The sequence below is a fragment of the Balearica regulorum genome, chromosome 9, assembly GCF_011004875.1.
Source record: "Balearica regulorum gibbericeps isolate bBalReg1 chromosome 9, bBalReg1.pri, whole genome shotgun sequence".
NCBI lineage: Eukaryota > Metazoa > Chordata > Aves > Gruiformes > Gruidae > Balearica > Balearica regulorum.
In genome coordinates this window covers 2,807,120-2,830,875 of record NC_046192.1, presented here as the reverse complement: position 1 = coordinate 2,830,875, position 23,756 = coordinate 2,807,120, and the positions used below count along the sequence as shown (strand labels likewise).

General features: G+C 39.1%; 1 protein-coding gene across 3 annotated transcripts in view; it reads left to right on the top strand.

The window, feature by feature from the left end:
* The window catches only part of STAG1 (STAG1 cohesin complex component), a 195,052-nt gene that overhangs the window by 44,134 nt on the left and 127,162 nt on the right, over window positions 1–23,756 (top strand). For 2 of the 3 annotated variants that reach the window (XM_075760799.1, XM_075760800.1), the window contains exons 3-4: window positions 6,380–6,484; window positions 17,798–17,975. In XM_075760799.1, the coding sequence (XP_075616914.1) occupies window positions 6,380–6,484; window positions 17,798–17,975 (283 nt within the window). The remainder of the gene's footprint in view (window positions 1–6,379; window positions 6,485–17,797; window positions 17,976–23,756) is intronic. The other variant, XM_075760801.1, reaches the window with a different exon arrangement.

Below are 23,756 nucleotides of genomic sequence, written 5' to 3'. Positions count from 1 at the left end.
GAGAGTAAATAGAATTAAGAAAGGAATTTTAGAAACAGGAACAAAATGGAGCTTTATTTGATGTGTTGGGTTGACCTCAGCTGGCTGCCAGACACCCACCCAGCTGCTCTCTCACTCGACTCCACAGCAGGACAGGAGGAGAAAGTAAGGTGAAAAAGCTTGTGGGGCAAGATAAAGACAGGGAAATAATTTACTGTCAGGAGCAAAACAGACTCCATTTGGGGAAAATTAATTTAATTTATTGCCAATTGAATAAGATTTGGCTGATGGTGAGAAACAAAGACCAAAACTAAAATGCGTTCCCTCTGCCCTTTTCCCCAGTTCAGCTTCACCCCTTCATTCCTGACTCCTCCACCCACACCCCCAGCAGTGTGGATACGTGCTCCAGCACGGGCTCCCCAGGGCCATGGGGGACTCTGTGTCGGGGCACGGGCAGCACCTTCTCCCTCCTGCTGCTGCTGGCAGGGCTGGTCGCTCTCCCCTCACAGCGTTCAGCCCTTTTCTGCAGTAGCTCTCACAGGGGCATTGCCGGCTTCTCTGCCCTGGGGCTGTCAGAACCGGCCGGAACCGGCTGTGGCCAGCACGAGGCAGCCCCTTCTCTCCTCACAGAGCCCGCCCTGCTGGCACCACCTTACCACGTAGACCAAAAACATTAGGTAAATTACCTCATGTTAAGGGGGTTTTTTTTGTGGGTTTTTTTATTTGTTTTTTTCCTGGGAATGAACATAATGAAAACAGGAATTATTGCAGGGTGTAAAAGAGCCTCAGTTTATCAAGGTTGAGTGATGTTCCAAAACTAAAATTGCAAGTGTCTTTATTTAAGAAACTGAATGTTTGGACAATTGTAAAGTTATTTTTCTGACCCTAATAACAAGTTCTGTACTGCATTTTTTCTTGTATTTTTAAAACCTCTTTCAGAAAAAGTTAATTTTTACTGTGGGTGAGTAGGTGACTAAAGACAGGGCTGACCCTGATGGGTAACTCTGAGGGGAGAGCATCAGCCCTGAGGGGGTTCTGATGAGCTTTGAGGGTAGTTGAGGAAAAATTTTTTCCTGATTCGTATTTTCCTGGATGTGTCACATTCAAGAAGTGAGAGTGTGCTTGTGAAACGTGCCAACGACAAAAAAGTGGGAGATTCTCTCACAGCAGTGGGAGGAAAGGGATATTCCCATTCCCAGTTCAAGAAGCTAGATGGCCTTAAAAAGTGAATGAAATATTGTAGAGTTTAAGCTTAAAAAGTGCATCTTATAGATTTGGTCACTCTGCACACCAGGTGAAAAAACTGAGGGACATTAAAGATGTCAGCATATTCTTTAATCAGAGGAAGATTGTGAGTCACCAATATTAAAAAATGAAAGGAAACATGTATGTTATTTTTTCCGGTAGAGCTGGGAATCATTTAATGCCACTGTGCAAAGTGTTGGTGAGATGTCATCATCAGTAATATATATAGTTTTGGTTGCTCGTAAATAAAACCCCAAAACCAAACCAACCAACCAAAAAAACCCCCACCATAAAACAAACACACCCACACCCCCCCACACCCCCCCCGCAAAAAAACCTCAACCAAACCAAGGCCTCCCCCCAACCCCAAAACCTCAAACCACAAAACAAAAAAACCCAGCAGGATTTGCACATAAAGGTTTTGAGACTCTCCTGAGGGGTCAGAACATAAAGTCTAGTGTGAAATGAGGTATCAAAAAAAGTGATAACTGCTGATTCAGTAGGTCCCAAACAGACTTTCATCAGAAAGGCATCTGGCTAAGGGTGAGAGAAGCTGAAGCAATCTTTGGTTAGGGCTATTAGCTTCACAGATTTAGATTTGAGAAGTCAGAGTCTGGTTCCACACAGTGAAAGCCAAGGTTTTCTTTCTAGCACTTAGATAAGCAGCTTTGAAGGATTATTATAATCTACTACTCCTATGCCTTATTTCTACTTTATCATAAAGTTTTCTAATCTTTTCGGCTACCCCCTCTAAACAAAGGGTCCTAAAGTCAGTTTGATACATTAATATACTTTACTTAGGACCATATAAAATATTCCCTCCCAAATTCTTCTCTTTTGAAGGAACATGAAAGGAGAAATCTTTAATCTTTCTGGATTTATAGAAGTGGCTTCAAAATGCAGTGAAGACAAGATTTTACTTATTGGTGTTTCAGATGTAGGGGGGAAAAAACCTCTGGTGTATTTGACCTGGGTGACTGACTGTTATGAGTCTTCTCTCAATGGGATGACTCATATTTGCTGTGAGGCATGTTCCTCCTTAGATTTTGAAGATCAACCATGAGAGCTGATTCATCCATGATTCATGAGCCTGTGCATTTAGCCATTTTTCTTTGTGAATGCTTTTCTTCACAAGTCTGAGTCTGGTGGTAGCAATTACTGAATTTATCTCTGCCAGAACCTTGAGCCACCTCAGCACCACCAATAAAAGCTTATAGAAGCTTTTTTATTTACAAAACCTAGGTTTTCGATGTGGTGTGTTTTTAAGGGAGGGTGGTATAAGCTCTATAGCTCGGGCTTTGTGTAATAGAAGGAAGGTAAATTTGGTTTGATTTATTTTGTAGAGATGGGAAGTTTACTGTGTCTATGGAAATATGTTCTTCAGACACGTGATGTGGCAAAAGGCTGCCCAGTAATCTGTTAATTCTTCATTACCCTATAGATAGTTTAAATGGTTAGTTGTTACAACTTCAGAATCGTATCTGGAGTTTTTAGGAGGGATCCTGGAGTTACTGCATGTTTCCCATGCTTTAGCCCCCACAGAGAACAGAAAGAAAAGCAGAGTTATATTTGAGCCCCTAAAACGGGTTATCACATTTCTGCTTTACTCTGCCCACTCCATCTTGTAGGTCTCCCACAATCTGCCAAATGCTCTTACGTCTCTATCGTGTCAAAGGTGCCTTAGAGAGGAAAGGTTTAGCCTTTGGCACTGCTGCCTCTCCTCCTTTTAGATGAGGCAGATCTCCTTAGGCCCAGATTACTTTCCCTCCTAACACCTTCAGGAAAGATAAATTGTGACTAAGTCTAAGTTTTCCCCTCAGGTGACTAGTCACACACATGTAAAATAGGGATAAGATAATTCTGGTCTGTTAAGATGTGGATGACTGCCACCAGATAAATTACTTCCTAGCAGTTCTGCAAGATGTGTAGGGAATGAGGGAGATGGATGCTGGCCAGATGCTCTTCTCATTGAGTGTTAAAAACCTGACAGAAGTGCAGGCAGTTAAGAGCTGCTTTACTCCTCCTCTGAGTTCAGAAATAGGAAAAGGGATGTGTGTGTACCCAGAGCAACTGTAAGGCCCAGACAGAAGCAAGAAGCACTGTCTCCCAAACTGAAGGGACTCAGGGCCACAGTGGAAGGGCCTTTCTGTGCAGGAGCTGCATGATTCAGGCAGAATTCCATGTTGCTTGAAATTGTCTATTGTCATGTTAAATCAGCCAATGACTGTAGATTGTCCTTGATCCTGTCTCCCTACTCGAAATAATGTGAGTATTGAAGGGAACTTGCTTTCTGATGTTTTCCCCTTATTCCTTACATACTTATATTCTTTGTCAGAAGAAATCTCTCTGCCTCACATATTGTTAGGGTGGGACTCATCTTGTTCAATTTTAAACATTTGTATTTGAGCTGCTTGTCTAGATCTCGTTACCATCAATGGAGAGAAAAGAAAATTTATAAAACATAACCTGTCTGACCAATTTTGGACACTGACCTTAGCATGAGGTATGTTGCACCTTAAGATTTTCTGTTTTCTGCACTATGTCTCAAATTTAGATTAGATGAATCTCACCCTTAGTACTGATTTATTGACCCTTTCCCAAAAGGCTTTTGGCAAACCAGAGAAGTTTTACCAGAAAAATATTAGAGAAACATGGTTATCAGGTTTAAGACAACAGTGTTTAAGACAAAGAAGAGAAGGTAGTTAATAATTAAAATGTTCCTTCCATATGCAGTGTTCCAAAACAGTTGAAATTTCTAGAACAAAATACATAAATCTTGGTAGGTTTTGTTAAACCAAGACAGAGGGTGTAGCAAAGTCAAGCCTTCTGTGGACTAGATGCATGCAAAATAGTAGTACAGTTTAATTTATTTGTATAGCTCCAGTGTTTCAAGGGAAATGTTTGAGCCATTTGCCTAGGAGAACTGCTGAATCTGGTTTTAATAAAAATCTTTATCCTGATGATATTAGGGGTGCAATTTTGTAAGCTAGAAAAGCTAGTTTCCCCAAGAATGGGTGTATTGCTTAGACCACACCATGCCTAAAATTTTTTCCAGTAAGGATCTATGTAGACCAGAGAGAAGCTTATTTTTTTTTTTTTTTTACAGAGAGCAAGAGAGTATGGGCTTTAATTTCTCTACAGCAACAGAAAGCAGCAGATATTTTTATGGGGTTCCTTCTGTACTCAAAAGTAATTTAAAAAAAATTGTCATTGTGAGGCAATATGCATTTTTGTCAAATTGACTTGCAATGTGATGACTGGTCTTTGAGTAAAGCCTGGATCCATCCATCCATCCAGGCATTGTTTTCAGCTGTATTTACTGCATTGCTTTTCACCAGTGTGGCCCTATTTTACCAAACAGTTTTGAACTATTTGTGGGGTTTCATTAATTTGGTTTTAGGCTTTTTACAGCTTGGGTTTGGTTTTTGGTTTTTTTGGTGGTTTGCGGTTTGGTTTTTTTTTTTTTCCCCAAAGTCATAGCTTGATACTGAGTTTTTCAAATTTCATATTGTATGAAGTAAAAAAGCTACTTCTCTTTAAATTTATCCCAGCAAAACTGCATTTTCAGTATTTTGTAGAGATACTGTTTTACAAGCATATAATTTGGGAACTCAGATGTACTCAAATACTGTTTTTTAATCTACAGTGCCTGGTTTTCTGGGGTGTATATAGTATTTAGAGGTAATCCATTGAAGTTACTTTCAGAACAGGAGATTCATTTATGTTCTGCTGCATTCTTGCTTTTGTAAAGGATTCTGTGGACCCCTTGGTGTTTTTGTGCTTGGAGATTGGAAAAGGTTGGAAAATAATGTCTTAATATTAGAAATTCATCATAGTTCTGCAGAATTATTTGGGGTAGAGCAGACCTAGAACAATACAGTAATTTCGGTAGAGAGAAGTATCAGAACATTCTTGATTCTGATACAATGATGTTTGTATTTTTCTGCATTACTAAACGCTTTCTTGGTGATATGGCAAATTTATGAAATATTCCTGATTTATAAAACAAAATAAATTAAAACCCCAGACATTGTGGAAGACACTGTTTTATGTTTGAGATTGTATAAAATAATGGAATAGGGCTGATTTTTCACCTTCCCCTTGCACAAGTTTTACAGCAATTTAACTCCTTTCGCTTCAAGGAAGTGATACTGAATTTAAAGAAATCTCTGACTAGAGCTAGACTTGGCCCATCTTTGATTAATCTAGGACATTATTACAGTTACTTTCATTTACATGCACTGGCGGTCTTGCAAACTAAAAATAAAGCACATCAGTTACAAGTATGGTTTTGCTTGTGGGCTCTTCTTTGGCAAAATCTAATGCCTCAGAAGATCAATTACAAGCTGAGTTTCTTCAAGCAGCCAGGTCTGTTTTGAAGGCAGAGTAGTACTTGTGCATTTGGCTTGTCGCAGGTGGGTGGAAATTGCGGTAATGTTTTTTCCCTGCTTAAGTATAGTCTTAAGCTTAAAAGAGGAATGATTGAAAAACAACACTGTGGGCTTCTCTGCTAATAGTCGTTGAGCAATGTGAAGGTTTTTTCATTGTACAAGTGAAAATGTTTTTCTAACTGCAAGAATCATAAATGTCTTCAGATCAAAGTGAGTTTTCTGGTTTGTGCCTGATGGTCAGTGTTAATCGTCTCTTTTTTAACAGCTGCACAATGCCATTGTCTTTGAGTGTGACTAAAACCATAATTTAACCCCAGTGGGAACTTGTGTAACTGTTCTAGTGATGTGATAGCTGGATTGGACTCCAGTTTGCTTTCTCATGGCCTTGAAAGCAGCTTGGAAGTAGATACTCAGAGTAAAAGAAAGTTGATACTAGTGAATACATTGTGGGATGGATGTGTTGAGAATGTGCTGGTTAATATAGCCAATTTTTGAAGTGTAACGTGGTTTCAAAAGAAGCTGTTCATTTAATTAACTTCCAGTCTATAAAATAACATTCCAGCCCATAAAAAGGTAAGGCTTTTTGCCAGGGCTAACAATGCTTAGTTCCTTAGTTTGCAGAATAAATGTGGCAAGCCTTTTAATGCTGACCATTTTCTTTTTTTTTTTTTTCCTGGCTTAGGACTAAATATTTAATCAGTCAGTTATAGATTACTTGTTGATTTCAAATCATTTTAATTTATCTAGTGTTTTTCCCCCCCTAGGGATTCTACAAATGAAACTACTGCACATTCAGATGCTGGCAGTGAGCTTGAAGAAGCAGAAGTCAAAGGAAAAAGAAAAAGGGGCCGTCCTGGCAGGCCTCCAGTATGTGTCATTTAGTTTTGTTTTGTTATGCATCTATTTAAAATTGACTGCAAACAGTTTTTCATCTAATCATCTTGTGGTCATACAAATGGGCTTTTAATGAGCCCAATGCCAAACTTAATGAAGACTTGTAATATGAAATATTTATCAGATTGATATACAAACAGTGTTTGGAGTCTTTAAAAAGGGACATAAAAATGATCTCATAATAGCTATTATTTTTTCTTCCGCTAGCTACTTACATGAACATTACAATTTTATTGTTATTGTCATATTACAACATTCTTCCAGACATGAGAACAATCTCAGTAAGCACAACCACTTTCTGTTTTGAAAGTTGTAATGAATTTAATGTGACAAATGACATTTGAGCCATCCTTTTAGTAACTGGTAATCTCTTAATGTGAACGGAAGAGTTGCAGCACAGTATTAACTAAATACCTCAGGAGATCTATTAACACATCTTAAAAATTCAGGTGATTGACATACACTGTGTCCTACAAATAGATTGGCTGCTTCAACCTATTCTCTGTCATAGTGCAGCAGACAATATCACTGTCTGCTGCATAAGAGCTACTGTTCTTCAGTAGTCTTTACCCGTTGCTGGCCCATGAATGGGGAACATACAGAAACAATTCTTTATTGCACATAGTATTTAAGGAGGGTTTCTCTTGTATTTTCATTTATTTTATAAAGTAACCGATTTATTGGAAAATACAGAAGTAGTTCTGTGTCATGTTGTCTTTTATTTTAGTTCTTCAAGGTCATCAGATGTCATTCTCTTCATTATATCACTTGAAGTACATACTGTGGGATAAGATTTTTTTGGTGGGAAGTTCTGTGTTTGTTATTAATGGTTTTGATTCTCCTCTTAATCTTTGTCTATGAGTACACTCCCGGTATGAATGTGCTATATATATAAAAAAATACATATATAGCACTAGTAGATTGAGATTCGTTCATTTATTTACCCTAAGACCTTCCAGCCTAAGTCTAACTCCTTAGGCATGGACTAGTGAGTCTGTAAGAATGGACAGAACTATGTGTTCCTCTCAAGCATGCTGGCCAACCTGGAGCAAACTCCTCCTTAATATTGGTTTTCAATTTGCATCACAGTTTCTGGACTTAATTTGGGAGACAGCATTTTAAATCCAGGGTTTTCTGGGCATGTTACCATCCTTTCTGAAAGCTTTTGAACAATGTTTCCTATGATGGCATCAGATGGACAGATTTGCTCACAAACATGGAGCTTCTTTACAGGAAGCTTTAAAGCAGCATGTACAGAGAACGGGTCATCTGTTTATATAACTTGTAAACAAAGAGCAAAAGCAGAAATTATCTTAAGAATATCTTGAGTAAATCTGCATTTTTGCAGATCTAATAAAAAAAGAGGATGGTACAACCTGATTGCTAACCCAGAACGTGGTCAGAGTGTAGGAACAGTAGTGGTAGTTTGTACCCACTGCACATTCACTGGGAAGGTGAATGTTACAAAAGGTGTTTCTCATCCCTCTATTTGAGCTTATTAATAGCTCTTACGGAATATTTGCTGATGCACTTCACTGGTCCTGCTATCAAGTTTCTACAGGAGCCAATTGCTCATTATGCTTAGAACAACTCCAGGCTCATTAAGTGTACATGATTATAAAGTGATGAACATACAGAGGAAGCAGCCATAGCTTCCAATAAAACGATGGGCTGTGAACTGACTGTTGCTACTAAGGAGCAAGACCTTAGGATTATCAGAGATGATTCCATGAAAGCATCACCTTAATGCTCAATAGGGATAAAAAAACCCACCCCAAATCCAGTCTTAAAACTCTGAGGAAGAGACTAGAGAATAAAGCAAGTACTGTGTCCTTTATAAAACTGGTTTGCCAAAATTTGGAATACTCTGCACAATTCTAGTTTCTCTTTCCCTGTCGACCTCTGCCGCAAAATCTCAAGAAGGGTATATTAGGACTGGAAGAGGTTTAGGCGAGAGAAATAAGGATGGTCAATCAGGGAATCAGGCTGGGGCGGACCTCAGGAGGTCTCATTGCAGGATCAGCTTTGGGATCAGACAGCATTGCTCAGGGCTTTTCCAGTCTGGTCTTGAAAACCACCAAGGCTGGAGAGTGCACAGCTTCTCTCAGCAACGTATTTCATTTTATTTCGTGAAAAATTTCTCCCTTGTAGGCAATCAGAACCTTTCTTGTTTCAGTTCACAACTACTATCAGCTGTCCTCCCACTGTATGCTGCTGCAAAAATCCTCACAGGGGAAGTGTTCACAGCCCCCCCAGCTACGTTGGTAGCCCTCTGCTAAACTTGTTCTAGTTTATCAATATCTTTCTGTCATTGAGAGGGCCAAAACTGGACATGGTATTCCAGATATGGGCTAAGAAGTGCAGAGTAAAAGGGTATAATCACTTTCCTTGGTGCACTGCTGTATTCCTGTTGGTACAGCCCAGGGTGCTGATGGCCTTTGCTGCTCAGGCACATGGCTGTCTCATGTCCAGTTTGCTGTCTGCCAAGACCCTGAGGTCCTTGTCCACAGAGCTGTTCCCTGACTAGCTGGTCTCCAGCCTGTGTTGGTGCAGGGATTTATTCCTCTGCCAGGGGCAGGTCTTTGCATTTGTCCATGTTGAATTTTGAGTATACTGTTAGCCCAGTCCTCCAGACTGTCAATAGTAGTCTTGCCCTTGATGTCATCAGGCAATCTCCTTCCTAATTTGGTGTCATCTGCACACTTGACAGGAGCACACTTTCTCAGCCCCTCTGGCTATCTGATAAAGATGGGACACTGGACATGTTCCAGTTAGATTTCTGTCGTACTCCTTCATCCCCAGCCTCCAGGTAGGGGATGATCCATTAACTGCTACACTCTGAGCCCAACAGTTCAACCACTTGTCCACCCATCTAGTTATCTACCCATCCAGATCACAACTTCCCAACTTGGATACAAGAATACTTTGGGAGACTGTTGACAACCTTGCTAAAGTCAAGATAAATGACATACATTGCTCTGCCCTCATTCACAAATCCAGTCATTTTGCTAGACTTTTTTGGGGTGACTTGACAAAATGTATGTGCTTGGATACACAATCAAATCGTGCCCTCATAATTGATGCTGCAGCAACAGAAAGGAATAAATAAGGTTCTTCTACAAAAAAAATGACCAAAAAGGAAAAAGCTGCTGAATGTCTAATATTCTTGAGAAGTGCAAACAACTTGGAAAGTCTTAATCTAGGCAATTAAATTTATAAAATTATTTTATATTAAAAATCACAGACTTAATAATTGGGGTGTTGACTTTGCAAACATTGTATTTCGCTTTCCCTCCTCCTCCACATTGCTCACCTATCCATGTTATTAACATCCACTTTCCACAGGTGAATTACCTGTTTCTTACAGGAGGTGCAGCTCTGACGTTTCCCTCCCACTCTTCCATCTGCTAACATTTTTATTTACTCCACAGGTACCACCTACCTTTACTCACAGATGTGAAATAGATTAAAATATTTAGTTAAATTCAGATCTGTTTTTCTCAACTGATACTTAGCTTTGATGTTTTTCATTTCTGTTATGGACCTAAAGAAAGGCTTTTCTGCTCAAAGGCTCTTTGTTTTTTGTGGAGTTTTTTCCCTAACTAAAATAGGTTCTAATAAGATTTGATCTTTCTGTGCAAATGCTGATTTCCTTATGTCCTTAGGCCATCACAGCTACAGTGACACATCTGACATAAACATATTGAGCTCTTTTGGAAAGAGAGTTTATTCTTCTGTGCTGTTTTGTGTAGCTGCATGGTTCCATTGCAGAGCTGCACACAACGTACTCCATCAATTGTATGTATGTATGTGTTTTAAATAGGTTTCTGCTGTAGTGTTATAGAATGGGCTTGACCTTTTATTAGAAAGATAGACTACTACTAGAGGATTTTCCAAACTCTTTTCTACAGACAGACATTCCTCTTTGTAGATTTGAGACTTTTCCAGTGAGGACCATCTCCTTACAAAATTACCCATTTGTAGCAAAGACCTCTTCAGTTCATAGAGAACCTTAATATTTTGAGGAACCATCTCTTCCTGAAAACACTGCTTTCCAAGTTGCCCCTCCACTTCTGTAAAAGACTATTCTAATGAGTACTTGACTTAGACTAACGGTCAACTTGCGAAGAGATTAAATGCATTGATCCCTCAAAATATCTCTTAGAATCTAATTTGATTGTCCTGAATTTACTGACCCCTGCAGTGAATTTAGCAGGCATTGCACCATGTCCTGTTCTAGCGTTGATAATGGCTGGGGCTGGCCTCCCCCTGCCTACGTCCGCTTCTAAACTCTGAGTCTTGTAGACCAGACGCCTGTGGAACGACTGGCCAAGAAGTGAATCTGTCCAGTCAGTGGGGTAGTTTGGCGTGTGTATTTATGCGATACTGCATGCGAGCATACCATCTGGATTGGATATATGTTTAGTGATTGTGTGTGGTGTATTTAAGGAGTGACATGTAACAGTCCTCTGGTTGAAGTTGCTGAGTAACGTTGGCCAAAAATACCTTTTCTGTCAGCTGGGTTATTGAAGTACATGGCTATGGATGTGCCCACCTGTTCTAGGTAGGAGATTTGAAAGCCCAAGGGTTTATGATGCCATGCTGCTTTCACATTAGTGAACTTGGGCTCAGATCAGTTATTTATCTGTCCTTTTTTTGTCTTCTCTCTCGGATCAAAGCTCTCTGTTCAATGTTGTTGGCATGCTTTATTTTAACCTACCTGGCTTTACCTTCCCAGGAGCTCAGAATAGCTTGGCTTAAACCTCAGCTGTTAGAGGTTGAGGGAGTGAGAGAGATCCCTGGCTATATTTCAGCTTTGAAGTAGGAGTAGACAGATTAGCCTCTTTAAGTCAGAGGATAAGAAGAAATGTCAATCTTTCTGTTCCAGAGATGGCAATTCTGATATCTCTGCTGGTGTCTCTCTCATCCCATACTCAGGGCCACAGCATGCCTTTCTCCAACTCCTCTCCTCGGATTCTTCTATTAAGGCAAGATGGAATAAGGCACTTCTGATCTCTTTGTCCCCAGCGCAGACTGTACAGTTTTGCTTTCAGGTCCTTTTGTATTTTTTGGTATGGAGGAGACAAACCACAATATCTTATCTTTGCATTTATATGTGAAATTTTAACTCTACAGCAGACTCTTAGCCTTATTTAGTCTTGTAGCACGGATGTTAGGTACTGCAGGGGATTGAGTTTTCATACATGTCCTAATTAATAGTAGGAAGGAATCTTCTTGGAAGAATTTCTTTTCATTGTAGTTGAGGTTTGTGGTTTGGTGTGACTTACATCAGTGTCCTGTTTCAGCTTGCTTGCCTGATATTTTAGGTCTAGCCCTTAAAACTGAAGTGAATAAATCTTTCTGTAGTTCTGTGGAAATGCAGTGCACATACAGCCAGTATGTGAAGACTTCTCTATCCTGCCACTTGTAGCTTGCTGGTGGAGAAATCCTAATGACATTAGAAGTTTTTCCTTTAAGCTTTTGATGGGATGATCCTTGTACTTTTGGCAACCTGATCTATTAATTTTTCTGTGGAAATAGTCATTTTTAGGTAGCAATTGCCTCAGCTAGAAGAATTGAAGTAGTTCAAGCTTTTATAGCAGGCTCTCTTGATTCTTTAAGATGAATTTTAGAACTCTTTCTAGATTTTTAAATAGAGGGGAAAAAAGCAACACCACCCTCCAATACTGCCTCTGCTTTTTTTTTTTTTGTTGTAGCATGTGCTACAGCCAAAACAGCTCTGTATGTGCTCGACGTTAGGGGACCTGCATCTGTCTGTATTTGCGGGATGAGGCTTTCACTCTGAGACCCAGGACAGACAGATGGACTGGTGGTGGTGTCAAAAGGGACTGAGCTGCAAATGAAAACAGAAATTACTAATAATGATTTTTCAGATCTATGCAGTAGATTCGACTGACAGGTCGAGAAGTGCACAGGGAGCAGGTTTGTTTCTATGACAAAAAAAATCCAAAGGACTGACCGTTTGAATCCAAGAACATCTCCCTAGATAACCATGATGATGTTACGAAGTGTGCGGTAGCTGCCTTTTTTTTTAATCAGGATTAATTCATAAAGAGCTCAGACGTTACCACTCTTCTGCTTAACATGAGGTTATAATGCAAAGGCCTCTCAAGAGGATGATGCCTTTGAGAGACAAGTTCTTCGGTCTTACTTAAGTGGAAGGTTAAAAAGCTTCTTCCAGCTATCTTTAGAAATGGGGTATTGCTTTATTGCGATATGAATGCACATAGAGACGGCGGGTTAGGTGGAGTTACTGACCTGTAACATTTTTACTGTCTTTATTTCTTCATGAAGTGCATCAGATCAACTTGGGGAATGTTAATGGAAAATGTCAAGACACTTTCACTTTTTTTTGCTAGTGTGTGAATTAATTGTGACTGTATTACTTGATTTTACAAATGTGGGTCACTTTTTTCCCTTCACAATCATTTTAAGGACATAAAGGAAAAGTATTATCTGGCTAATTTATTACAAAAATCTGAATTGTCATCATTTAATTACAGTCAAGGTAAGTGTTTTGTTTCCTATTTGCCTTCGTCTAAGCCTTAAAGCAACAGGTAAACTATGTGGTCATCAATATGGCCATTTTAGAGTTGCTTCTGTGGCACGTTCTGAAACTTCTGAATTTCCTAATGCTGGTCTGTATAAATACTCAGCTTTAGTTGTTGTCAGTCGAATCTACTGCACAGATCTGAAAAATCATTATTAGTAATTTCTGTTTTCATTTGCAACTCAGTCCCTTTTGATACCACCACCTGTCTGTCTGTCCTGGGTCTCAGAGTGAAAGCACATATTTAACTGCTACAGGCTCACAGCTCCAAGCAGCACCTTGGTGTGTGATTAAAAACCCTCAAGCTTTCTTACCTTGTCATTCTTTATTCCTCCCTCTGGTAGTCCTAATTTACCTCAGTGTCAGCTCTGCCATTGCAGCAGATGTCTGCATTATAGAAATAGTTACGAGGATTTGTGAATACATGTTGTGGTTTAACCCCAGCCGGTAACTAAGCACCACACAGTTGCTAGCTCACAGACGCACACATCCCCCCACCCCACAGCTCTATGGGGAGAATTGGAAGAAAAAGGTAAAACTCCTGGGTTGGGATAAGGACCATTTAATAGGATAACAAAGGAAGAGAATAATAACAACAGTAACATATAAAACAAGTGATGCACAAATGCAAGTGCTCACCACTTGTGGAGGAAAAAAAACCAACCCCGATGCCCAGTCTGTTTCCAAGCAGTGATCCCACCTCCTGGGATCAGGATCTCATGCTGAGCATGACATCATATGGTATATGGTATGGAATATTCCTTTGGCCAGTCTGGGTCAGCCGTCCCAGCTGTGTCCTCTCTCAACTTGTTATGCACCCCCAGCCTACTTACTGGTGGGATGGTGTGAGAAACAGAAAAGGTCTTGATGCTGTGTAAGCACTGCTCAGCAATAACGAAAACATCTCTGTATTATCACACTGTTTTCAGCACAAATCCAAAGCATAGTCCCCGCTAGCTACTATGAAGAAAACTAACTCTATCCCAGCCAAAACCAGCACAATACATTAGAAACAACATAGCTAACCAGCTTGCCTTTTCCATGACTTTTCAGAGATCCCTCTCATAAATAGGAGAAGAGTCAGTTTTGAGTCTGGAAGAATCAGTTCTTTACCCACCTCAGGATTCTGACAGACTGACACTTAGGGGGAAAAAAAAAACCCCACCGTGCATGACTGACAACTTAAGGGGACTTTAGGTAGAGGCAGGAAATGTCTGGCTAAAAGACATTTTAGGGTAAAGGGGCAAGCAATAACCACAATTGTTATTCCTGTTAGGAAGCAGAGGTTCTATTTTGCCTGTATCTTGATGACTGTTTGGTGGATCCTCACAAGAGTAGACTTGCTGCAAGTTCGCTCTGATCTTGTGAAACACCACATTTTATACCAATAAGTGATAGTCTGACAGGTTTACTGGAGCCATACTCATCCTTGGACAGGGCTGTTTCAATGTGGAAGCTCTTCATGGCATTAGAGGACGGGTTTTATTGTGTTGAGCTGAAGGACCACCCTTTCCTGTGAATGCACATATCTGTCTTTTGGGATGCAGGGCTACCTTGGTTTGGCATCCTCAATGCCAAACTTAATTTTTAGATTTGTAGCTTGACTTTGCAACTCTCCTTCCAAGAGCATCCTTCTTCTGCACATATTCCACATATATTCTGTATCATGAAGGATTCGTTTTTGTGTTTTGTGGATGTACCAGTCCATGCTTTTCCTTCGCTTGCTTCAGTGGTGTTGGATGTCTCCATCCTGGGATAGAATCATAGAATACCAGGTTGGAAGAGACCTCAAGGATCATCTGGTCCAACCTTTCTTGGCAAAAGCACAGTCTAGACAAGGTGGCCCAGCACCCTGTCCAGCCGAATCCTGAAAGTGTTCAATGTTGGGGAATCCACCACTTCCCTGGGGAGATATTCCAATGGCTGACTGTTCTCATTGTGAAACAATTTTCTTCTTCACAAAAGCTCTCCTCTTGTGAAAAATTTTCCTCCTGAAATAGGGTTACCTATTCAACTTTGTACTCAGAGGTAGGAACCTACTGAAGCTCAGATCTGTCAAGATGGCCTGCAAAGTTTCTTGCTGTACATTCAGGGACACTACATGCAAGTAATATCTGACAACAACATTGTAATATTGTATGTTAATGATTAAGATAATACCAGTTCCTCACTTCAGTGCCTTGCGCTTGCAATAATTAGAATACCAGGCAGTTTCTGGAGGCTGAAGGACTGACGTATGACTTGCTTTCATATTTGCACTCTGGAGTGGGATTGAGCTGGGGCTTCCTGTCAGATGCCTACTGGGTGGAAGTGCTCTGGAGTGGAAATCTGGTGGACACCCTTCCTCTAGTGCCTCTCCACTTGAAGATAGTGTTAATCCCTGCCTAACTCAGAAAGTTCTAGTTTTGGATTTACTTCAGTTTCTTAGTGGAGGATCCTTTCTCTGTTTGTTTTGTCTCTTTAGGCAGGCTTCAATACAGATCCTGCATATGGATTTTAGCTACCCCAGCTTGGATGCAGAATGGCTGTTGTTAAATGAAAGTCTTGGTTTCTCCACTGTGAGAGTTCTCAGTGTCAAAAGAAATTCTGTATCAGAGGGAAACTTTATTCAGGTAGACTCAGTCGTGTATCTGGTGTTAATTCAGGTCCAGGATATTGAGGTATTTTCTTGGGCTTGAAGAATGTGGCTTTGTCCAGTAAATCTGTCAAAAGTACATCTGTTGGTTATTTCTTTACCTTTTCTGAGAGCTCTCTGGTGTTCTCACTCTTCTAATTCAAACTCTGAGTCTTGGTCAAAGCCTCTCCCTTTCCCCAGGATACTTGACAAAAGTGGAGTTTAAACTGAGCATTTACGTGTCTTGTGGTTACTCATTTTGAGCGTGTGCATGCTTGTCCATAATATTCATGCTAGTGTGAGTGGCTTTTCTCATTGCTTTACACCAACAAGATATCTTTGGATGTGTGCATTTAATGTCCATCTCCTTGCTTTGCCTTCATCCTTGCAGGGGTTAATGTCTCCCTTTGAATTACACATTGAGAAAAACTGAGTATAGAGGGGGCTTGCATTAGCTTCTGTGGAGGGCGTCAACTTGCATTCCTGCTTTCATTTAGCAGTACTTGTAGCTGGTTGAAGTGCTTATGGCTTACTGTCACCCAGATTGAACAAGCACATGGGTTATATTTCTCAAAAGAGTCAATTTAATTCTAATTCTTTGCTGTTTTCTTAAATAGTGATCTTGTGCCTCTTTGGAGCTCAGTAGAGCTCAAACATTTCATGTATTGATGGCTTTCTTGCTGATAAAGGCAGCTTTGCACATATTTAAAAATTCATTGAGGGAGGATACATATTCTTTTGATCATAAGTGCAGATGTTATCCAAATGACTTTTCACAGAGACTGTCCCATTATTTTAAGCTTTCCAGGTGCATTTGTATGCAAGTCCTTAATTGAATATTTGCAAGAGGCAGTTGCAGTTGCACTCTACCTTGCTGTTTAGCTCTCTGGTCCCACCAGCAGTGACTCCTTTTAAAGTAAGGGGAAAGCTAGACTGCAGATCTGTCTTCTACCAGCTCTCTTCCAGAAATTAGATCCCTTTCCTCTGCAGGAAAATTCTTAATGTGTCTCCAATTGCACGATGCAACCAAAAATGTTGATTTTGTGTTCTTTACTAAAAGCTTTAATATAGACTGACAATATACTCAAGTAAATGGTACCATGAGGATATTGTCCTAAATTTAATCTTTGAGTTGCTTGCATGTGTTGTTTTCTTTAACATAATTCCTCAAAATAGCTTCATTGTTCTGTGGAAAACAGCAGCTTTTGCTTCTATCTGCCTCACAGTATGGAGAAAGAATAGAATATGGAAGTAAGATTACAGCAGGAATCTTACGTTATTTTCCCCAGATTTTTTTTTTTTTTTTGCATAAGGTGGCTTAAATTCAGAGCACACTGTTCACTAGGTGACTTCTTACCAGTGGGATCTATACCACCTGATTATAAGCTTGAAGAATCTAGAGAAAATTTACTTTAAATAATTTAGATTCACAGGGAAAATGTTTTAACTCATAAAATTTTGAAGCAAGGGGCTATTATGATGATCTACTAAATCTGACTGTAAAAATTCAGTGATTTAATTTGAGCTGAGTTGAAGAGGTGACTCTTTATGTACACAGTTTCTTATAAAAGTTGTATAAAAATGAAAATACCGAAAATGAATGTTAACATGACAAGTGTTTTAAATAACTTGTCTTCCAAAGATCATTAGTTATTTTAAAAGTCTATTTTGTGTGCCAACATAAAATACTTCAGCTGTCCTGTCTGTAATTTGCTACCATTTATCTAGTTTTAGTCATGTTGTTGACTGTGTTGAATAAGACTAATACGGATATTGACATGAACTGGTACTCCAACATTGGGAATTCACCACTACTTAGAATAGCCTTTAAGTTGTACCTCAACAACTACTGATAAAAAAAAAAAATATATGTACCTGACTGGATAAAGCCCTGAGCAACCTGGTTGAATTTCATAGCTGACCCTGTTTTGCGCAGGAGGTCAAGCTGGAGACCTCCTGAGATCATTTCCAGCCTGGCTTATTCTGTGATACTTGAGTGTATATACATGCGTGAGTATATAAATGTGTGTGTAATATTTATAATTTATAAAGATACATTGAGTGATTTCAGATATAGCTATAATAAATTTTCATTCTGCTGGTTTTCTTTGCCCAGTCTGCCACTAAGAAACCTCGGAAGTCTCCAGCAGACAAGGGTCGTTCTGAATCTGGAGCTAGAGGAGCAAGTCGTGGAAGAGCTAATGGCCACCCTCAGCAGAATGGAGAAGGGGACCCTGTCACTTTGTTTGAAGTGGTTAAGCTGGGGAAGAGTGCTATGCAGGTAAAATAACTAATTGTGTTATCCCTTGACAATTCAGTATATCCTGACTGTAGAAGTTCAAAGGTAGGCTTTTGTAAACAATTGTATTTTTTCATAACCTGGATTGGTCCAATAGACTGTGTATGATAAAGTAAGGGACAGAATGTGCTTTGACTGAGTTGAGGACTGTCATATATACTTCTGAAAGACAAGAGACAGATCAGAAAGTTCCTATATTTCAAATTCTCCATTATTTTGTTCATTACTTCCAAACTGAAAATACATGTTGGTATTAAGCAGTCCATGAAAGAATATCCTGTAATAAATTTTATGTGAGGAAAAAGTAATGATATTAGTGATGGATCCAAGGTTTTTTGTTTGCTTGTTTGTTTGGGGTTTTTTTCCCCAAAATACCTGCTGACACAAGCACTTTTGACTACTTTGCACTGCAGCTTGCATTCTTCTTGCTGTCCCCACCAGGGCAGCAGATGAGGGATAGACTTCCTAGTAGCCTCGACTTCCTCTCTGTCGGAGGGACAAAAACGGACACATCCTGAAGGCCAATTTTTCATTGTAAAATAAATATCTAAGATAGTTGTAGTGAATTGCCTCTGGAAGTGTTCCTTATTCCTTTATGTTTTGATGAGTTTCAGAGGTCTTAGAGGATTTATTGGCCCAGATGAGTCCCACCTCAAGAACCTCTATAGATGATTGTTTTTGACAGTACTCGTGTGCTTTTAGTAAGCTACTGTGCTTCAGCTAGTTTTTGACACTCAAAGGAGAAACAATGGCCCCAAAACACAGTTCGTCCGGTGCAGTGCAAAGCCAACTGTCATTCATACTGAAGGACTGTTTAAGCAAACCTCCTTTACTTTGCATTTCAACAAAACAGGACTCATGCAATATCAGTTAGTTTGTTTTGACTTTGTGGTGCTAACATGAGAATATTACAAATTAGGAAAATTAGGGGCCAAGTCCCATTTTCAATATTACTTTTAGTGTAGCTAAAAGCTAAGTCTAATTAACTCCCAAAGCAATCTAGTCTCCCAAATGATTGAAAGCTGTTGAAAATTTACTCTCTGTCTCAAATCTGAAGTCTGAGATGTAATTTTGAAGAAGTAATAAACAGGAAGAAAATGGGAGATTTTACTCTTCATAGTTGCTATATTTACAGTTATTCAGGATTGACCCTTCTTTTCTAGTAGGTGAAGACAGAACAAATTTACTCCTAACAAAGCTACAGATTCCTTGTGCCTCTTCTTCCTACATGTTTAAAGTCAGGACTTCCAACTTTGCTTGGTTTTCAACACTTCTTCAAATTTCGTTTTTGGCAGGATTTGAGGAAACATCTGGAGTCTATTTTCTGCTTTTAGTGTGGTACAGCATATCCAATATGCTTTATGTAGTATGTTTTGTCTTAAAGTTGTTGATATTTGTGGGAGCCAAATGAAAAGTAATGGGTGATTGCTTTGATATTTGATGACTCTGTGTGTGTGGAATTGACTTTGATACATTTCATGTATTTCAAAGGTAATGCCATCAAAATCTAAAAAGAAATTGTCTACATGTTTGTGTTAAGAAACATTTGGAGTTCAAATACAAATGAATTGTTTTGAGAAATTTAGTATTTGTGTATCCATATATAGATGGGTGTGTCTGTATATATTTGTGCATATATATGTGCACGCACATGCTTAAAATGTGCCCAGCCTACATATTTGAGGAAGAAGTAGGCAGTGCATTTTAAGCAGTGGAGAAGTGATAAGCAAATGGTAAAGGAACGGGCAAGTTTATTTGAAGGCCTGGGATGCAAACAGCCATAAATGACTTCAGCTGTACTTAGGAGCACAGATTCTGATTTCAAGAGTATGCGTCGCTTGCGCATCTTTGAAAATTTTACTATTGGTAAAAATATTAAAACAAAAAAAAAAGAAAGAAATCCTATAGTGGGAAAGAGGATGCAACTAAAATGTAATTTAGTATTTTTTAACTTGCACTGCTGGAGAATAATCCCATGTGAAACCAAGATTATATAAACCAAAATTATTAGCATCTTTATACCTTTCTTTTTTCTTAATCGCTTAGGGATTTTGATGTAAAAACCAGGAATGTTTGGCACTTTTGTTTTTCATAGTTTCAATGCAGGTTTTTTGTGGCCAATTTTAGCAATCTTGTCAGTATTGCAAATTTTCAGACAAGTGCCATATATTTGTATTTGTCAGAACCTATTATTTTTCAGTGTTTTGTTCTTTCTCTGTAATATGAACCTGCATTTTTCTATAGCACTTGTAAGTTTGCAATGAAAATGCAGAGAAATTCAGTTAATATATTCTGAGATTACATGGGAATTTTGCTTCATGTGCTTTCATTTCTGATCTATCTGCTCCTGCTGTTTGCTCTCAGGATTTAGTTGTTAGATTTTTCTGGCTTTGTGTTGCCAACTCATGGAAGTCTGTAGCTGAACTCAATTCTCACTTCTTTTAAGTTTTTCCTCTATTTTGGTTCTCATTGCAGGATTCATTTACTACTTCTCTTCAGGCTTATTGCTGTTTCATTCTTGCAGGGAAACAACATTAGTTTAATATTTTGTATTTCAAGTATACATAATTCAGAGTTGCTCTTCGCATATAAATCTTTGCTTCTGTTATGAAGTGCTGGTTGTGTTGGTGTTAAGTCTCGTTTGAACTCTATAAATCAATTTCATACCCTCATTAACTTGATTTCAGATTGTTGTCACTGCTTTCAAATTTGCTCTGTAACCTTTTGTACAGTTAGTTGCTTCAGAAGTTTTTCTATTGGCAGCTTTCTGTGTATAAAGTGACATATGACCTGCTGTTCATGTCTTCTGTGGGTACATTTTGTTGTTCATAGAGTTTTTTTAGACTCCATGGTTTTTTTTCTCAGGCAAACATGATACTCTTCTGCTTTTTGTCATTTGTCTCTTTTTTTTTTTTTCCCTTGAATGTTTTTATGGGTACAGCTATATCTATTATATTTCCCTACTCTAAAACTCTGTAGGCAGAACGGACTATATTGACATTTCTCATGTCTGAACTGCTTGAGTTTACACTGACGTGAGTAAAGGGTGCAGGAGAACCTCCACTCCTCCAGCTGAGCACCAGTACAGAAGATGACTGTTAGCTTAAATCTTCATTTCTGCATTGGTCTCTGACCCTGGCATTAAGCTGGCAGGGAAGTAAAGAGTGTGTGAGGATCTCGCATTTTGTTTAGGCCTCAGTCTGAAAATTTCTCATAAGTAAATTATGACCAATTAGCTGTAATGAAGTTTGTACTTCTGTATTGGTCAAACCGAGCATAGAAGTGTTCTCTTGCTTGTGTGCAAAGGGGCTTTGTACCTCCCCCAGAACATCAGAGAGAATCATCAGTAATTGTAAGAGGTGTTCAATACCAAAACATGAACAGACCTATGCCTTGATTACTCTGTAATATTATTTGCATTACCAGTTACCCTTAGTTGATGTTAGCAGTTCACTATGGATTAGATACTGATTTTGAAAACAGTATTTGGTCTGTCTGCTTATGCTTAGCTAATAAAAGTGATCTTGGTGTCAGTTAGACATGGTTCAGAGTAAATATGGCTCCATTATATGCCAATGACCATTTTAGGATTTGTATCCAAAGAGAGCTTTCTAGTATGTTGAAATGGAATTTTTTTTTTGTGCCACCAGTTCTTTGTCTCTCCAGAAATGAAGAATGCGTATAGTTCCTTGCTGTTATTGTCTTGCTCACCTGGCGTGCATGGATTTGAGCCTTTGAGGTTCCCTGCCTGTAAGCGTAAAGCTGTATTTGTAGCACTGCTTACCCTGTCACGAGAAGTTGTTTTCTTTTTTTCTTATGTTTCAGTTCCTCAGATTTTTGTCATCTTTGCACCTACTGGGCTTATGCTGGCAAGCTGTGACTCTTGTTCGCAGTTCTACACTGGCTAGAAAGTATGTGTATCAGAGCAGGAACATCTTGGTTTTTCCCTTCTCTGGCTTGAAAGAATTAAAAATCTTTCATTAATATTAATTTAAACTACTTCTGAAATGTTAACAATATTTTCAATATTATTTTCAATATTATACTGATTTTCAGTGTTTATCTGCCTGTTGCAGACTGAGGTTAAAAATTAGTACATGCAAAAATAAAGGTTATGCGTCCCCTGTAATTACACATTTGAGCTGTTGGAAATAATATGAAAGAGGTAAAGGAAACACCCTGAACACTTTCAGCAGTGCTCTTTTTTTGTTCTTTATGTGTTAGCATCTTACTGGCATGGTTGCCAGTTCCTTTTACCATTATGTGTCAGCTTTGGATGATGTTTAGTCAACATCTGTATCTGAAATTATTTTCTGATTGAAACTCCTAGTACCTCCAGTATCTTTTTCTATCATTTTGAGATGTGATGATCTCTACAGGAAACGCAAGATAGTTCTTCCAAAGACGTTATGTCTTTATGCATCTTGTTAATGTGGCATATCCTATATAATTTCAGTATTTTTTGTATTTTCTTAGCATTTAGTGCAGAAATATACCATTATGGTCTGTATACTACCTCCCTGTGTAGCTCAGACCATGGAATCTCACCCATTTCTGTATTAAGCCAACAGCTTCTTTTACAACCCTCATTTTTCTATACTAATAGTAGTATTAGTTTCAGTTAATTAGAAGTTAGGGTGGGCCAATTTTAGCAACTGTAGAGGCAGAGCCAAAGTTTTGAATATCATCATTCTCCCTGAGGTCTTGCTGCAGTAGCTGCTCCCCTATCCTGGTGGTCACAAGTACCTTGGCATTTGTAGCAGGGAGCTGGACTGGTGAATGTGGAGCCCGAGGTGGCACTGGCCTTGGAGAAGATATCTGATGCCCCCCTCAGAGAGCGAGGTTGCTCCTTAGGGTGGCTTCTCCCAGGGAAGGAAGTTGACAGCAGAGCAAGCCCCAGTGACCGCACAGCTTTATCAGCTGGTTCCTAATGCACTCTGCATGTGTTAAGCTTTGATCTGCTTACTTCTCTCAAGTCCCTGGAATTTTATCTCACAGTTATTTTAATCACATAATCATTATGTAATGTAGATAATCCCAATGTTCCTTAGTCCTTCCAGTGGTTCTGGTTAGAAAGCATTGTTATGTGCCTGCTTTAATCTTGCATAAACTGAGGCTGCTGTTGAACAGATTGGTCCCACCTTCTCCCACACCTACAGCTGATGTTTTTAACACCTTTCTTGTGTGTTTTGTAGTCACACCAAGAAATAGATTTAATTAGAACCTGACACTTTGGTGGATTTTTTTCAGCTGGATCAGCTCCCTGATTCAGCTCATCTCTGGCAGCTGCTCAGACTTATTCTTGATTAGAATGACTGTTTAACCATCACCATATCTACCTTATTTAGGAGGATTTGTATTTTTTTATATATGCTTTTAGATAGATATTTGAGCTTAAAAACATTAGAGCAGCTGTAACTGGATCGTACCAAAAGTCTTGTCACTGACAATGACAACTGACAATGACAGTTAAGAAAGAGAATAAGAAGGCAAAAATGTTTTGGGAATTCTGCCTACCTCTGACTGTTTGCAGCTCAGGGTGTCTGTGTTTTCAGTAGTCTTAATGGCTTTCTCTTCCCTGCGTTTGTCTCTTCTCCCTACCAGAAGTCCTCTTTGCTGGATAGTGTCTCTGCATCTGCCTCAACTCTTTCTGGGAGTGAAAGTCTTTGAAGATTAACAATATACAAACATATGATATTAAATATTATCCATGTTTTTTGTGTTAAAGGCATGTTTTAGTTTGATTGTCCTTTGTTGTATTTT